Source organism: Pseudophryne corroboree, chromosome 8 (assembly GCF_028390025.1).
Source record: "Pseudophryne corroboree isolate aPseCor3 chromosome 8, aPseCor3.hap2, whole genome shotgun sequence".
Lineage (NCBI taxonomy): Eukaryota > Metazoa > Chordata > Amphibia > Anura > Myobatrachidae > Pseudophryne > Pseudophryne corroboree.
Genome location: NC_086451.1, coordinates 34016934 through 34035821, shown reverse-complemented (window position 1 = coordinate 34035821; position 18888 = coordinate 34016934). Strand labels below are relative to the sequence as shown.

The window sequence follows — 18888 nt, the reverse complement described above, 5'->3', positions numbered from 1 at the left end:
GTTCCGGATTGGCCAAGAAGGACTTGGTACCCGGAACTTCAAGAGATGATCACGGAAGATCCGTGGCCTCTACCTCTAAGGAGGGACTTGCTTCAGCAGGGTCCCTGTCTGTTTCAAGACTTACCGCGGCTGCGTTTGACGGCATGGCGGTTGAACGCCGGATCCTAAAGGAAAAAGGCATGCCGGAAGAAGTCATTCCTACTTTGATTAAAGCAAGGAAGGAAGTAACCGTGCAACATTATCACCGAATTTGGCGAAAATATGTTGCGTGGTGCGAAGATCGGAGTGCTCCGACGGAGGAATTTCAACTGGGTCGATTCCTACATTTCCTGCAATCAGGATTGTCTATGGGTCTCAAATTGGGATCTATTAAGGTTCAAATTTCGGCCCTGTCGATTTTCTTTCAAAAAGAATTGGCTTCAGTCCCTGAAGTCCAGACCTTTGTTAAGGGAGTGCTACATATACAGCCTCCTGTGGTGCCTCCAGTGGCACCGTGGGATCTCAATGTGGTTTTGGACTTTCTAAAATCTCATTGGTTTGAACCACTAAAGAAGGTGGATTTGAAATATCTCACATGGAAAGTGACCATGCTTCTAGCCGTGGCTTCGGCCAGGAGAGTGTCAGAACTGGCAGCTTTATCTTACAAAAGCCCATATCTGATTTTCCATTCGGACAGGGCAGAACTGCGGACTCGTCCGCATTTTCTCCCTAAGGTGGTGTCAGCATTTCATCTGAACCAGCCTATTGTAGTGCCTGCGGCTACAAGTGACTTGGAGGACTCCAAGTTACTGGACGTTGTCAGAGCATTAAAAATATATATTGCAAGGACAGCTGGAGTCAGAAAATCTGACTCGTTGTTTATATTGTATGCACCCAACAAGATGGGTGCTCCTGCGTCTAAGCAGACGATTGCTCGTTGGATCTGTAGCACAATCCAACTTGCACATTCTGTGGCAGGCCTGCCACAGCCTAAATCTGTAAAGGCCCACTCCACAAGGAAGGTGGGCTCATCTTGGGCGGCTGCCCGAGGGGTCTCGGCATTACAACTTTGCCGAGCAGCTACGTGGTCAGGGGAGAACACGTTTGTAAAATTTTACAAATTTGATACTCTGGCTAAGGAGGACCTGGAGTTCTCTCATTCGGTGCTGCAGAGTCATCCGCACTCTCCCGCCCGTTTGGGAGCTTTGGTATAATCCCCATGGTCCTTTCAGGAACCCCAGCAATCCACTAGGACGATAGAGAAAATAAGATTTTACTTACCGATAAATCTATTTCTCGGAGTCCGTAGTGGATGCTGGGCGCCCATCCCAAGTGCGGATTATCTGCAATAATTGTACATAGTTATTGTTAACTAATTCGGGTTATTGTTGAAGGAAGCCATCTTTCAGAGGCTCCGCTGTTATCATACTGTTAACTGGGTTTAGATCACAAGTTGTACGGTGTGATTGGTGTGGCTGGTATGAGTCTTACCCGGGATTCAAAATCCTCCCTTATTGTGTACGCTCGTCCGGGCACAGTACCTAACTGGAGTCTGGAGGAGGGTCATAGGGGGAGGAGCCAGTGCACACCACCTGATCTGGAAAAGCTTTACTTTTTGTGCCCTGTCTCCTGCGGAGCCGCTATTCCCCATGGTCCTTTCAGGAACCCCAGCATCCACTACGGACTCAGAAATAGATTTATCGGTAAGTAAAATCTTATTTTATATGAGAGAAAAACAATCCTTCCTCTATTAGAAATTGTAAAGAAAAGCCCAGCAGCAATATGAGGAATTAATAACCGCAGCAGATTATATAAGCCGCTAATACAACGCAGGTTATTCGGGCGGGAAAACCTCATGTGTTTTTTTTTTTTCCTCCTGTCCCATTATTTATTTATTACCAGTTATTTATATAGCGCACACATATTCCGCAGCGCTTTACAGAGAATATCTGGCCATTCACATCAGTCCCTGCCCCAGTGGAGCTTACACTCTATTATTCCCTACCATATGTACGCACACACATTCATGCTAGGGTTCATTTTATTGGGATCCAATTGACCTACCAGTATATTTTTGGATTGTGGGAGGAAACCGGAGCAGTGCTGTGAGGCAGTAATGCTAACCATTACACCATCCGTGCTGCCCCATAGAAGTGCAAGAAAAAATAAAGTAGCCTTTTCCTCCGGAAATAACGTCATAAGTGCGTAGCCACGCATCCTCCGAACCTCGCGGCTGATTGAATCTGCCCCATAGAATCACAGTGTTAATTGGTCAGCAGCAGATTTTGGGGTGAATTTAGGGGTCTATTTACTAAGCCGTGGAGAAAGTACCAGCCAATCAGCTTCTGTCATTTTTCAAACACAGGCTGTAACATGACAGCTAGGAGCTGATTGGTTTGGACTTGTTTTTTACTCCACTTCATCTCTCTCCAAGGCTTAGTAAATAGACCCCTTTGTTCTTAGCAGTGTTCCGCTGGACATAACCACTATGTACGGCTGCGCACATTACTGCCTATTACGGTAAAAAAATAAATCTGTGCTAATTTTGTGGTTAACTGGGAAATTAGTGAAAGTTCTGGTCGCAAAGTAGCTTTGCGCCATCGTACCAGGATCCGGTCAAGATCCCGGCAGTCGGAATACCGACATGGTCACTTATCCGCCTGTTGAGGGGGGGTTAGGGTTAGGGACCCCACCTGGATGGTTAGGGTTAGGCTGCGGGTTGGGGGTTTAGGTTTAGGCTGCGGAAAGGGGGAGTTAGGTTCAGGCATGACCACGGAGGGTTAGGATGCAGGGAGGGGGGAGGGTAAGGTTCAGGCTGCGGGGAGGGAGAGTCAGGGTTAGGGAAACATTTGGGGAAGGTAAGTACACTTACCTGTCCCTGTTGGGATTATGAGCAACTGGATGCCGCTGTCGATATTCATACCGCCGGCATCCTCTACCCAACGCATTGTACCGACATTGCTCTATCTATCTATCTATCTATCTATCTATCTATCTATCTATCTATCTATCTATCTATCTATCTATCTATCTATCTATCTATCTATCGAAAGAGACAGTGTTCTAGAGCAGTCTTGTGGCCGTCCGGCTATGTTGTCTCCTGCTTTATCGTGTTACCGGCATTTGGGGAGGACAGCCAACAATGAAAGTGAAAAGTTGGACATTACGGTCTCTTGAAGGAATGACTGGCATAACATTTATGTCGTTTGTATAGACTATAAATGCAGAATATTTGAAGTCATGGTGAAACGTGACATTGAATCAGTCTGTGATCTACTGAATGGAGAGACTGGGTATCAGAATTGAAAAATGCTCAATCCCGGGATTGGCTTTTTTCTATGTGCCTGCCCCTCTCGCCCCACCCCGCCCCTCCCGCCTCGCACACATAACTCCCGCCCCCGTCGTATGGTGAGTTAAGCGCACATCCTGCGGGGTCAGCGGCGGGGCATCCTGTGGGCTCGGCGGCAGCTGCAGGTCTGTCATGCGGGCTCGGCGGTGGGTCATCCAGCGGGCTCGGCGGCGGCTGTGGACGGCGGCAGGTCATCTTGCGGGCTCGGCTGCGGTCAGCGGCGGGTAACAGCTGACTGCTCAGCTTGACCTGTGACTGCACGTCACGCTGCGCAGAGGGAGCCGGGAAACGTCTGAGTGTCCTGAAGACGCTCAACGCTGCCCATCTTAAAAAAACAAAAACAAAGGGCCGCCTGATCCCTCAATCCCCGGGATTGCAGCTTCCAATCCCGGAATTGAATCGCGAATGATTTTATTCCTAAATCCTGGGATCCCGCTGAGCCTGATCCTGGGATTGGTCCCCCTAGTGGGTAGATGGTGGAATTGGAGATAAGGAGGTGACTGAGATCTTTGGATGCCAGAGGGGGGTGACGTGGGCTGTGTAATTGTTAGTGTTATTGGGGGTCGTCTATTGGAGTATAGGATTTAGGAGATTGGTAGTATTGTAATTGAAGCATAGGGCCTAATTCAGACCTGGTCGCACGCAGGCTATTTTTAGCACTGCTGCGACCAGGTAATCGCTGCCTACAGGGGAGGGGGGGAATCGCTGTGCAGGGGTGCGATCGACTGTGCAGTCAGCTGCACAAACAAAAGTTTGTGCCGTTTCTGCACAGCCCAGGACTTACTCACCCGCCACGATGATCAGGGAAGAAACTGACATCAGGAACCTTCCCTGGAAACGGCCAGGCACACCTGCGTTTTCCTGGACACTCCCTGAATATGGTGAGTTGACCGCCCCGGACGGCCTCCTCCTGTCAATCTTCTTGCGTTTGCTGCTGCAAACGCTTTCTTCGTTAGTTCTGTCGCCGGCGACAGATGCGCCTGCGCATTGCGGCCCACGTGCATGCGATGTTCATACCCAATCACACGGCTGCGAAAAAAGACAGCGTGCGATCGGGTCTGAATGACCCCCATAGTGTGTTAGTGGATTTGGGGATGAAGGCGGAGAAGAGAGAGGGCATGGTGGGACTTGGCCAGTCAGATAGGACGTGATGTTTAGTGGATGTTCTGGTCCTAGGTAGCCTCAGATGTCAGCTGTAACCTGTTAGTACATATGAGATTTTCAGTCTTGGTGGAGAGATGGACAACAGGTGTGACATTATGGGGTCAATTTAATTAGCAGTGAGTAAGTGCAGACATATGTAAAAGTTACGGTAACCATGGACTTGCTGATTTTTTTGTTTGCAACCCCATAACCGCTTCCACAGGGTTGCAACAGCACTTCCCCCTGCCCACCCCTAATTGAATTAACCCTTTATAGTGTGATATATGGGGGAACATCCTGTGGTACCCACATGGACCATGGACCACAGAATGTAAGACTCTGAGGCTTTTATTGTCAGTGCTGATGGCCTCCCAGTACCCACCTCACTCTCCTACCCTCACTCTCCTACCCTCACTCTCCTACCCTCACTCTCCTACCCTCACTCTCCTACCCTCTTCTTCCAGTCAGCACTGATACAGAATCTCACTGGGTGGCTCCTTTAGCATGTGAACAAAGCACTTGGGGGTGACATGAATTAACGTGACATAATTAGCGCTCACCCTCAGTGGATGTAAACAGTCCTCTAGATCTGGTTCATGCAACCATGGGCTGTCCGCCTGTTGCTTCGGGGCACACTGGGACTTGTAGTCCTACAGCAAATGCCGAGCCACAGGCTGCCTATCTCTGCTCTTTTTGTTTTGTGTTTTAGTAGAGCATAAGTGACTGAGGATTGCTCTGGCCTTATAACAGCAGGAGGACACGATGCCCGGTGTACACGTGGGAACTGCGGTTTAATACGCACAAACAAGTACACTCCACGCTTCTGCCTGCGACTATGTATATTCTGTATATTCTGGGTGTGGTTCATTAGAGATACAGCAAAAGGGATAGACCCCAAATGGTCGACAGTAGAAAAGGTCGTCATGAAAATGGCTGACAGAAAAAAAGGGAAAATGTGTACCTTTCGCGGGCTTCCGTCTCTCACCGCGCTATGGGCAAGGTGCCTCGCTACGCTGCTGTTGCGGCAACGCTCGTCACAGGTTACTATTCCCAGTCGTAGTCCATGTGGATGGTAAATGATGAAAAAGTTAACCCCCCCCCCCCAAAAAAAAAAAAAACTTGTGTAGACCATGTCATCTTTTGAACCTGTTGACCTTTTGACCCTACATGTCAACCGTTTGGGGTCAATCTATTGACTGTCTATCTTTTTACTGCCGATCTATCAACCGGATCCTGTATTTCCTCAGTGATCGGACATAGCTGATAACTAATATTTGTACCGCTATCCCCAGCTAGGACATAGAGCAAATGTATAGCGATTTTACTTCAGTCACATAATGCCTCGTTACTATGGACCTCATCCAGTCAGGATTGCGAAATTTGCGAATCAAAATCTGCCCGATCGCACCCCTGCACGCCCTAGCAAGAATAGCGACTAAAATTGTGTACAGATCGTGATCGCAATGCGGCCGCTGTTTGACTGACAGGAAGCCGGTGTTTGGGGGTGGAAACCCAATGTTTTCTGGTTGTGTCTGGAAAAATGCAGGCGTGCCCGGGCGTTTTTAAGGAGGGCCTCTGACGTCAGCGATGACCACTTCCAGCCTCTTGCGTCGCAAAAATTGTGAACGACCTTGCCTGGCGCAGATTGGAAAAATCTTTTATGTTCCGGTAATTGCGTATGGTTTTGCGATCGGCCCGCATATTGCGAGGCGTTCGCAATTTTTACGATGGTCGTTTTTTCTCATTTCTGGGTGGCAATTATATGATCGCTCTTTAGCAGAAACGGCAATCCTTACTGAATAAGGTCCCAATATGCCCTTCATGTCCCAGTCCTACGCTGGCACAGTGTGGGGCGGGCACACATGGAGACGTGGGCTGCAGAGGATAAAGAGGCAGATTATTTCGATGTCCATATAAACCTATTTACGCTACTGTGTTATTTCCATTGTTCATGTCACTGGCAGTGCTTCCTATTATGTTATTTTGTTCCCGCCATCGGCTGCGTCTACATAGAGGTGGCAATGGTAGGAACTAGACCTGGGGAGCGGAAGACTATTTCTGACCCCTACTTACTACGTGGGGCCAGTGTTGCTTCCTTTACCCTTTGATAAAGCTAAATATTTATCTTATTTAAAACCCTTTATGAGGTCTAAGAACACTGTACGCTATCTACGTATGAAGTACCGTAAGGGTACGCACGTTGCGTGACAATCGCTTAGCCGTAATCGAGACGCTCAAGCGTCACGTTCGCTCACGGCCAAGAGATCACAGGCAGGCAGGCTATTGGCTGCCGACTAACGTAATGAGTCGCTATAGCGTAGCGGACGCTCGGGACCACGAGGAGATCACCAGCGGCGCTAACGCTCACAATGTTAAACCTTTGTATCTAAACCATAAACAATGTAATATGCAGTGAAACCTTTAAGTAGTGATAGAGTGTAGATGCAACACAGTGTAACCTTATTAACTTAAAAGCTGTTCGAGCGTCACCGACGCTCTGAGAATACTTAACACTATAAGAAATACACAAATACCGGGCTTAGGGTCTAACGCCTTATATGAATGTTATACTTGAAAAAGAATAATACAATACAAGTCATACACTACAATATAACATAGACTAACTAACCAGATAACTACACAGGAAATACAATACAATTACGTTTAAGGGAAAATGAGAGAGAAAGAGGAGGAGGAGAGAGAGAGAGAATTATGGCTCACAATAACAATAAAGACAATATGATTGCGGAGAAAACTTACGCACAAAGGAACGATCGCATGCGCCTTTCTGAATATCCAGCTCCCGATTATCAGTGATGAGAACCGTTGAAGAGAGTGAGCTGGATATGATCGGCTTGTCTATTTATGCCCCACACACAATACAATTCAATGGTCCCTACAATCTCATTGTTCATTGGACACAGGAATTCGTCTTCGCATTATAACAAGAGGTCATAGGTTGATTCATACAGGTGGGCTGGGACCATTTCCAACTGCTCAGGTGGGTGGGAAACTAGGTTTCCCGCCGCATGGATAAGTAAGTGCAAATAATAGTAAAAGTACATAAACTTCTTATGTCCATAACTATTCGCACGAGCGATTAATCCGCTTCAAACCAACACCGGAATATTGCTAATTAAATACTCTTCCGATGGATACTAAACACCACTGTATGACCCATGTCTGACCCTTCGTATCAAACAAAGAGGGATCTCTCTGTCCATGAACATGCTATATTAACTAAACTTTCAGAATCTATCAAGGGGACCATGATCTACAAAATACATTATATGGAGAAAATATATAATGATTGAGTCGCACGCTGGGCGCACAGAAACTCTACCGTAAATGCGCATACCGTGCGCCTGCGGGTGCCCGCAACAGCGAGTATGCGCACGCACGGGAGAGCGCACGCATGCGCAGCGCGGACCTGTATGAGGTGCAAATATGGCAGTGTGCATCGTGATATTTTTCTGACTTTGACACCTTCCATATCATCAGGACGTTAGCTGTGTGGCCTGTATTGACAATCTTTTCTCCCGCCAACTGATAAGTCTCCAACATCTACCAAGCAGGCTGCCCTGGTGCGCCTGTGGCCACAATGGAGGTGAGAAGACAAGATGAAGGTAGACAATGGGAGTTCCAACATTAGGAGGACAGTGATTGGCTCAATGAGGGCTATTGTCCCCTTACCCCCTGGGCTAAAGGGGAGTCCGCGATAGGTACTTGTTCCTCTGCATAAGTCATCACTGATGTCGTCCGTTCCATACTGCGAGAGTCCTGCTCAGAGGGGAATTTGTATAAAGGGGGTCATTCCGAGTTGAGCGCTAGCTGCATTCGTTCGCTGTGCAGCGATGAGGAAAAAAATCGGAACTTCTGCGCATGCGGCACAATGCGCACGCGCGCCGTACTATTGCAACGAACGATGTAATTTCACACAAGGTCTAGCGAAGCTTTTCAGTCGCACTGGTGGCCGCAGAGTGATTGACATGAAGAGGGCGTTTCTGGGTGGCAACTGACCGTTTTCAGGGGGAGTGTTCGAAAAAACGCAGGCGTGGCTGGAAAAACGCAGGCGTGGCTGGGAGAACGCAGGGCGTGTTTGTGACGTCAAAACAGGAACTTAACAGCCTGAAGTGATCGCAAGCGCTGAGTAGGTCTGAAGCTACTCTGAAACTGCACAAAAATATTTTGTAGCCGCTCTGCGATCCTTTCGTTCGCACTTCTGCCAAGCTAACATAAACTCTCAGTGGGAGGCAGCGGGTGGTCTTCTGTTTGCCGGCGGTCGGGCTCCCGGCGCTCAGTATACCGGCGCCGGGAGCCCGACAGCCGGCATACCGACACTTATTTTCCCTCGTGGGGGTCCACGACCCCCACAGAGGGAGAATAAAATAGTGTGGCGCGCGTAGCGCGCCACCGTGCCCGTAGCGTGGCGAGCCCGCAAGGGGCTCATTTGCGCTCGCCAAGCTGTTGGTAAGCCGGCGGTCGGGCTCCCGGCGCCGGGATGCTGGTCGCCGGGAGCCCGACCGCCGGCCAGCCGTAGTGAACCCGGAGGCAGCATAGCGTTTGCACGGCTGCTAAAAACTGCTAGCGAGCGATCAACTCGGAATGATCACCAAAGTCCAGTATGTACAAAGCCCTTCTGATAGCACTGAAAGGTGCATTTTCTATTAACCCTTACCGGCCAGTCTCTGTTGCCATGAGTTACTGCTCATTTGTAGTTTGGTTAGGAAATAAGTCCCGGCGGCTCTGCGCTCATTTACGTCTCATCTGTTTGCTGTGCTGGGCCCCCGTCCTGCAGCTGCACTCCTTATTACCCTGCCTCCTCAGCCCAGCATCCGTGGGCTCCTTCCCACAAACTGTCCCCCTCTTTCCTGCCAAGATCTCAGTATCTTCACAGAGGCAATAGGGCGTTAAGGTCAGGGAAAGCCGCCAACTTGGGGGTCTTTAAACTCTGTCCTGTATTCAACCCCTTTGCTTCTCTAGGGAATGAGTCTAGTTCGTCTCTCCCTTCTGATTCCTCCCCACGGGACAGAGCAGCCGGGCAGGTGGGCTCCGTGGGGTTCTAGTGCCATCAAGCCGTAGATGTGAATTCTATGACAGACGACTTGGCACTATCATACAATATTATTCCTCCAATAACATATATGGCTGCAGCATAACTGTAGTATGTATCAAGGGTTGTGGACTACTTAGATGAATGATATACAGTACCTGAAAAAATGTGAGCGTTTGTACTTGGCTACATATGAGTAGCGCACTGTGTCGGCACACCCCACCTGGCGCACGTGACTTCATGCCGTCGCGCAATGAGCATCGGAGCTGCAGCAGGAAGAGGTGCGTGGATGTGTCCTAACCTAAAGGCGAACCCTGCACCTTACTATGTAGCAGAGCGACTCGCAAGGCAGCCCAGAAACTATAAACCGGTACCGACAGGTCAGCGTCACTCGCCCCGTGCAAGTGTGTGAATGCATGCGTGCGCCGTGCGAAAACTTCACCAGACAGCGGACATCTGCAAATCCGTTCGCAACTCACTCACCGTCGAATGATTTTACCAGTGTGTGCAGTGTGTGCGTAGCCCAGGACTTACTCCTACAGTGCGATACACACAGGCTGATCGGGGCCGGAGCTGACGTCACACACCCGCCCTGAAAACACTTGGGAACACCTGCGTTTTTCCTGACACTCCCAGAAACCGTCCAGTTACCACCCAAAAACGCCCGCATCCTGTCAGTCAGCCTACGTTCGCCTAGCAATAAAAAAGCGCGGGACTTTTTGGTATTTTGGCCTCGCGCCTGCGCACTATGATCCGTATGAATGCGCAGTCATTCGATCGTCCGCTGTGCAAATTCGCACAACAGCGATCGGCTCTGAATTAGGCCCTTAGTTGCATCTCACCCGGGGAGCACAACAGAATACATTCGTATCCGGGGGCATGTGATGATATAAACGCATGGCTGAGAAACACAGGAGGAAGTCAGAAAAACAGTGGTGTTGTGTTTTGGGAAGATTTTCAGGCTGGCAGGTACAGATCCGCACATGAACGTCATTGTAGGTAGAAAACTCCATATTACAGTCATAAGCCAATAGCCACTGAGGAATGTGCATTAGGACATGTGTTTCAGTTCACTTTAATGAGCAATATGGCACCAAATATTGAAAGAAATAATAAGAAGTTCCACAACAGCTGCAGTTAGCTTACCTTAGTCTGACAGGGCACGCTGGGAGTTGTAGTTCCTGCAGCCGCTCGCTAGCAATACACTGCCAGCCTGCCATGCTTTGCTATCCCACAACACTTGTAAGAGCCGTGGGTTGGCCGAGTAGATGGAGCAATAGGTTTGGTTCAGTTTCAGTGTAACCACTAATTGCGCCTCTCCTATTACTGTAAAGCCAATTCACTCAACATCTTAATTCCCCTACAAAGCCGGACCGCCCGTATAATGAATGGCTGCAAATGTGGGACCTCTCGTATGAAAGCCACTAACACGTCCTGTGTTTATTTGGACATGTTAGTCGAAGGCCTCCTCAGCCTTCAGCTCCCTAATGGCACATTTGTAGCTGTGATTTAGTGTGCATTGGTCCTGCGTCTGCTTATGACGTCTTAAAGTCTCTTCCCCCGTGTTCTGTCTGTCTCCCAGCAGCCACTAATGCCTATGGCTTTCCATTGATAAACTGTAGTCTATTTTGTAGCATTTAAGTTTGCAATTAAGTCACTAACTGTTTCTTAATATATATCAAAGCCTGTGTTTTGCTGAGCCGAACAATACTGCTAAAACACCAGAGGGTTCATGAACAACTAAATCTATCCTCTGTGTTATGTATCATTCCTGTGCTGCAGGGGTCGGTCGCGTTAAGAGGGTGGCGCCTCTCTATCTTATCCAGTGGAGTGGGTGTGACAGGATGACAGTATGGCGGGTTTGCTGGGTAGACAGGAACTCTGTGGATTGATGGGTTCGGACATATGGGAAGTTGCAGTGATGTCACAGCAGCTTAACTGTTTGAAATGTCATTCCTGTGCTGCAGGAGTGGGACGCCATGTTAAGAGGGTGGCGCCTCTCTATCTTATCCAGTGGAGTGGGTGTGACAGGATGACAGTATGGCGGGTTTGCTGGGTAGACAGGAACTCTGTGGATTGATGGGTTCGGACATATGGGAAGTTGCAGTGATGTCACAGCAGCTTAACTGTTTGAAATGTCATTCCTGTGCTGCAGGAGTGGGACACCATGTTAAGAGGGTGGCGCCTCTCTCTGTCTTATCCAGTGTAGTCGGTGTGACAGGATGGCAGGTTTGCTGGGTAGACAGGAACTCTGTGAATTGATGGGTTTAGACATATGGGAAGTTGCAGTGATGTCACAGCAGCTTAACTGTTTGAAATGTCTTTTTTTTTTTTTTTACCGACCTCAGATCTCATGAAAACACTGTTATAATGATGTGCAAGTTGGCTTGGAAATGCCCGCTTTGTGGTTTTCTGGTCTGATGTGTAGCCATTTAATGCCTGTCTGGTCTAAATATTATGCCATATTTCCGTACATTGTATCCACGCACTGTCCATCGGCACAGATGACGCCATATGCATTTGGCAGACCCGTCTTGGTCTACGTGGATGACTATAAGTATTGACAAGCCGTTTAGTGATATTTATCACGAGTGTCAGATTCTGATACCTCCAGTATGCGGTAATATAGGACCCAGTACACATGTAGTAAGAGGGCTGGCTGACTGCTTACGTTGTTTATGAACTTTGTGTTATTTTGTACAGTTTATAGTGAGTAGATCTGTGTGTACAAAGACCGCTTTGGTTATTTTCCCTCACCTCATCTAGGGTCACAAGTCTCCTATGTGTTCTAGTGTTAGCTGCCTGCAGTCTGTACGTCTACGTCCGTACTTCAGTTCATGGAGAGGGGAGGGTTTCTGAACAATAGCCGTGCATTCCCTTTGCAACCATGAGTAAATCATTTGGTCTCCCCGTCCCAGAGGTGGGGGCTTATTCACTTTGCTGTTAAAGAGACCATGGCCTTTCTTCTGAAGGCTTAATTACCTTTGAATTAGTTAATGAATAAACCTTTTTCCCTCCCCGGCAAACCTCCTCTTGAACTCCCAGGGGCATAGCAATATTATTTAACAAAACACTACCCTGTGCCCCATCCGCACCGATCTGTTTCAGCAAAATCTCTATTCAAAGGCATTTCCGTACGATGCTGTGCTATTTAATCCCCATAGCTGCAGGGCAGTGGTATTGTATACACCTGGCTATCCCAGGTGTGCTGTTAGTGTCATCCACACTGCATTACAGCACAGAGGGAGAGACCACATTCATCTGTACAGAGGCGGAGAACCTCCGCCACAGGAGGGGAGGGCCGTGAATTGGGAAAAACATTACTGGGGGCGCTTGTGAAATTTGCAGATCACAAAGTTTGCTTTCAATTTTGTAATTACAGCTTAGTCAATCCACCGGACTGGCGCTGGGGGAAACTGAGCGGCAGTGCACAGAGCGTGGGGCTGTCTTGGACTGTAGACCAACACTTAAACATCAAGTGACAGCCATGATCAAAATCTCACTCTTTCATCTGAGGAACATGGCCAGAATCCAGCACGTCATTCCCTCAGATCTACCTAAAGTCATACATGCATGTGTATCATCTTATTTGGATTGCTGCAGTGCCCTCCACGTGGGTCTCCCAGCAAAAGAGTTCCAACGGTTGCAGCCGGAACATAATGCAGCAAGCAGGCTATTGGCGAGCCAGCCACGTTTCAGCCACATAACACCTGTTCTCTGCTCCCGTCGCTGGCTGCCTGTAAGATGGCGAATCTATTTCAGTATTGGCTTACTGACTTTCACAGCCCTACATGACAAGGGCCCAAGGTGCCTGAAGTATCTTCTGATTCCTTACTGCCCCACTCGATTACTGCGATCTGTAGATGAATACCGGTAGCAGTACCTAGGCTCTTTAATTAGGGGCCCGAGCTTATAGCTCTGCTGCTCCGACCCTCTGTAATGCAAACAAATCAAGGGGCCTCCACTCTAGAAACTTTCAAAAACACAGCAAAGACTGACCTGTAACTCACGCGTTTCACTAATACCTCTTATTTTCTAATAAACAATAAAAAAAAAAACTCTCTTTTCTGTACTCTATTAATACTTAAGTTTATTTTGTGTATTTTTTTGGGGGGGGTCAAATGTAAAACATGGTGGGGGAAGGATTCATTTGTGCACCCGTCACACCCGATACCTACAGTATCCAATGTAAAAAATGTTTCTGTGGTTTTCATCTCCGAAAACCCTGCGGTGCAAGAAAAAAAAGATACCCTTCCAGAGGTCTCCGTGGCTCCCGGTGGTCTCCTCTCCATCTTTGCACTAAGGAGGGAGCTGCTGAGAGGCTTGGGGGCTGCTGGGAGATGTAGTTCTCCTAGCTGCAGCCTCTGGAGTGTGGGGGACTCGCACACACACTCACACATACTTACAAACACACACACACATTGCTACATTCACCGCTGCTGCAGTAGTCCGGATCCTGACGCTGCAGGAGAAGACACCGCTTCGGAAGGTGAGTAATTACAGACTAATTAAGCTAATTGGAGATTTCCAATTGCTTAATTAGTCCTTGGGAGGGGGTGCCAGAGCAAGTCACGGGGATTTTTCCTAAAAATAACAATTAGTAAAAATTAGACTTGCTCTGGATGTGCGTGACAAAAGCAGCAATGATTTCTCATCTTCTGTCCTTTAATTGAATAGGGAAACCCCAGCCCAAAGGGTTTTTTTAAATTTCCCACCCTCAATTGAATTCCCCCTAATGAGTTCTATTGGGAGTTAACTGCAATAAAAATGACATTATCATTATTATTATTATTATTATTATTATTATTATAAACTGTACTTGGACATATAGGTATATGAGTCTACTATAACCAGCAACCAATCGGATTCCAACTCTCATATAGGGGCAAAGGTACCGAGCCTTGGAGAGAGATAAAGTACCTACCAATTAGCTCCTAACTGCCATGTTACATACAGGCTGTTTTTGAAAAAAATTACAGGAGCTGGTTGGTTGGTAGATTATCTCTCTCCACTTTGTTTCACTCCAAGGCTTGGTACATCTGCCTTCTTGACAGTTATAACACTTTTCAAAGGGGTCAAATCAGGTAGAAGTAATCGCAGGTTTCGGCGCGGTGTCTGGGAGGTGTGCAGTGCGCAGAAATCCCTTACGTACAATAGGCGTATATTGTGCATTTTCCCATGCACACCTATGGGGCAGGACAATGCAGAAATTAGGGTGTCGTTGCCAGCGTTCGAACACCATCACAGCGGCCCGTCACTGGTACATCGCTTTTAATTTATCTGTCCCAATTAATGTGCACCCTCCCTGGGGGTGCCTAACCCTAAATCCCCTGCCCCGCAGCTTAACATTGACCCTCCCCCCGCAGCCTAAACCTAACCTCCCACCCCCTGCGGCACCGGCATTCCGAGTAGTGTCAGGATTCTTGCGTCGGTATTTCGACTGCCGGGATCTTGACCTATACACCTCTTCTCTGGGTGCGCTCATTAACTTCTTTGGCCTTCAATACCACCTCTATGCTGATGATACACAACTCTACCTCTCCTCTCCCGATCTGTCCCCCTCTGTCCTCCGGTTTCCAGCTGCCTCTCCGCCATCTCCTCCTGGATGTCTGAGCGCTCCCTGTAGTTCATCATGGACAAAACTGAACTCATGATCTTTCCCCCAGCCAGAGTTACACCAACTGCCAATATCTCTATCACTGTTGACAACACCATCGCCTCCCCCGTTCCCCAACTCCGCTGCCTGGGCGTCACTCTTGACTCTTGACTCCTCCCTCTACTTTGCACTCCTCATCCAAGCTCTGGCACAATCCTGTGGATTCCAGCTACGCAACAGTTTGGATGTTTCATCAAGAACAATTTAAACTAACAGAGGGGGGCAGTGAACCAAATAGGAATAAAGCAATCTTCTCCCCCAACACAGCGGTATTGTTTCTGCAGGCAAAGAAAATGGGAAGCATATCCACAGCAACAGAAGATAATTCAGATCAAAACCAAATAAACATAGGCAGACAAAAGAACATAGCTAGGAAGAGGAAAAGCACAAAACGCTCTAAAAGCTATGTGTGCAAGTGCTAGGAGCTTGGGAAATAAATTTCCAGAACTAACTGCAATAATGACAAGGGATGATTTAGATATTGTGGCAATTACAGAGTCATGGTGCAATGAAAATCATGACTGGGACATTGCTATACCGGGATATACTTTATTTAGGAAGGACAGAATGGGAAAAATCGGAGGAGGGGTAGCAATGTATGTAAAAAAAAAAAAAAAAAAAGCATAAATACTACAAAGTATTGAAGAAAAAACTGAGACCCTTTGGTGACCATAGCAACAGGGAAGAAGTCTATTATTCGTATTGGCGTGGTATACAGGCCACCAGGACAGGAAGAAGAACTGGACAAGAACCTATTGCAGGACATAACTAAAATGACATTAAAAGGAGAGGTAATAATGGTTCATGGGAGACTTTAATCTTCCTGATGTAAACTGGGAGGTGTCTGTTGCTTGTTTCACTAGAAGTAGGGACATTTTAAATTCCCTTCAGGGAGCATCCCTCCACCAATTGATGAGGGAACCCATTCGGAAAGACGCAATATTAGACTAAAATACTTACAAATGGAGACAGAATATCAGACGTAAAAGTGGGTGAAAACCTGGGATCCAGTGATCATCAAGCAGTATGGTTCAGCAAAAAGACAGAGACTGACTCATCCCATACAAAAACAAAGGTGTTGGATTTTAGGAAGGCTGATTTTGTAGGGATGGGAAAATGTGTAAGCGATTCTCTGGCAGAGTGGAGGAACTTGGAAGCAGTGCAGGAGAGGTGGGAAACTTTAAAAAGTGCAACATTAAAGCCAACAGACCTTTGTATCAAAAGTGTTAGGAAAAACACAAGGAAAAGGAAGCCAGTGTGGTTTGCGAAAGAAGTAGCAAATATTGTGATAGAAAAAAAGATGGCTTTTAGGAAATATCAGCAGACACAAAATAATGAAGACAAAGAGATATATCTTGTTAGACAGAAGGAGACTAAGAAGGTAATCAGATGTGCAAAGGCACATGCTGAGGAAAAAATGGCCCAGTCAGTGGGTAAAGGAGGCAAAACTTTTTTTTAGGTATATAAGCGAAAGGAGAAAAACAAAAGGCAGAATTATAAAACTAAAGACAGAGACTGGGAGTCTTGTTGAGGTTGACAATGTAATAGCAGATCATCTTAATAATTATTTTTGCTCAGTATTCACTACTGAAAGAGAGGGGAAGGGGCCACAGTTAAGTTGCAGGGATATTCAAGAAAAGGAAACAAGTACATTTACAGAGGAAAAGGTCCCAACAGAACTCTCAAAGCTGAAAGTGGACAAATCTATGGGGCCAGATGGGATACATCCAAGGATACTAAAAGAACTTAAAGAGGTGCTGGTAGCACCATTGACAGAATTATTCAACCAGTCATTAGCTACAGGAGTAATTTCAGAGGACTGGAAAAGAGCAAACGTAGTCCCACTGCACAAAAGTGTAAGCAAGGAAGAGGCAAATAACTACAGACCAGTGAATCTTATATCAGTAGTAGGGAAACTGATGGAAACACTCTTAAAAGAGAGAGTTGTAGATTATCTCAAATCCGGCAATGTACAGGATCCCAAACAGCATGGATACACTGGGGGGAGATCATGTCAAACAAATCTTATTGACTTTTTTGACTGTGTGACTAAAGTGATGGATAAAGGTGGAGCCGTGGCTATAGCTTATCTAGACTTTAGTAAGGCTTTTGACACTGTCCCACATCGCAGACTGCTAAATAAACTTGGAAGTTTGGGATTGGATACTAGGATTATTGAATGTATAAGATCTTGTTTGCAGGATAGAAAACAGAGAGTTGTGGTAAATGGAGTGCATTCACAGGAGGGAAATGTTACCAGTGGAGTACCCAACGGATCTGTACTTGGACCAGTGCTTTTTAATATCTTTATTGGTGACATTGCAAATGGCGTTAAAGGGAAAGTATGCCTTTTTGCAGATGACACAAAGGTATGCAACAGGGTAGACACACCAGGTGGGGTAAAGCAAATGACTGAGGATCTAGGTAGACTAGAGGAATGGTCAAGAGTGTGACAATTACAGTTTAATGCCCAAAAAATGCAAAATCATGCACTTGGGTCTCAAAAATCCAAAGGCTAAATATAGTATTAATGGCACTATACTGGAATCTACCGAGGAGGAAAGGGACCTAGGAGTCAATATTTCAGGTGCCTTAAAGGCAGGTAAGCAATGTTACAAAGCAATGAGGAAGGTTAGTCAGATGCTTGGCTGCATTGGGAGAGGAATCGGCAGCAGAAAGAAAGAAGTAATAATGCCATTGTATAGGTGTTTGGTACGGCCTCATCAAGAATACGGTGTTCAATTCTGGAGGCCATATCTTCAAAAGGATATTAATACATTAGAGACTGTACAAAGAAGGGCAACTAAAATGGTGCATGGCCTGCATCACAAAACATACCTAGAAAGACTAAAAAATCTCCATGTATAGTTTGGAGCAGAGAAGGGAAAGGGGGGACATGATAGAAACTTTCAAATATATCAAGGGTTTTAACAAAGTCCAGGAGGGAAACATTCTCCAAATGAAGAGAAGCAATAGGACACGAGGACATGCACTGAGACTGGAGCGGGGGAGGTTCAGGAGAAATATGAGGAAAAATTACTTCACAAAAAGGGTAGTGGACAAGTGGAATAGCTTCCCATCAGAAGTGGTAGAGGCTAAGACAGTAGAGCAATTTAAACATGCATGGGATAGACCTAAGGATATCCTTACACAGAAAAAAGGATCAATTAAGTATTGAGATAAAAATATGGTTAAAAAAAAGGACAGACTAGATGGGCCAAGTGGTTCTTATCTGCCGTCAGATTCTATGCATCAGGCCATTTCTCTCCCAGAGTGCAACTAAACTTATCATCCACTCACTGGTCATCTCACAACTCGACTACTGCAAAGTTCTCACTGGCCTCACTCACTCTCATCTTGCTCCCCTCCAATCTGTCCTCAACTCCGCAGCTAGGCTCATCTTCCTCTCCCGCCGCTCCACATCTGCCCTCCCCTTCGACAAAATCTGCACTGGCTCCCATTCCCCTACAGAATCCTCTTCAAACTCCTCCCCCTCACATACAAGGCCATCTCTAATTCCACTGCTGCCTACATCTCCAACCTCCTCTCCCTTCATACTCCCTCCCGCCCCCTACGGTCTGCCAATGACTGTGGCCGCTCCTCTACCCTGGTCACTGCTTCCCATGCTCGAGTTCAAGATTTTGCCCGTGCTGCACCCCTTCAGTGGAACGCGCTCCTCCGCTCCATTAGACTCTCCCCGACCTTGCA

At 47.1% G+C, this 18888-nt stretch overlaps 1 protein-coding gene across 7 annotated transcripts in view; it reads left to right on the top strand.

The window, feature by feature from the left end:
- EXD3 (exonuclease 3'-5' domain containing 3) overlaps window positions 1-18888 on the top strand; it is a 347667-nt gene that overhangs the window by 176748 nt on the left and 152031 nt on the right. For 5 of the 7 annotated variants that reach the window (XM_063936224.1, XM_063936226.1, XM_063936225.1 and 2 more), the window contains one exon: window positions 12907-13558. The exons of the other annotated variants lie outside the window; for them this stretch is intronic. In XM_063936224.1, coding sequence (XP_063792294.1) covers window positions 12907-13401 — 495 coding nt within the window. In that variant the 3' untranslated portion in view covers window positions 13402-13558. Of the gene's footprint in view, window positions 1-12906; window positions 13559-18888 lie in introns of those variants that run through there. 7 annotated transcript variants of the gene reach the window in all.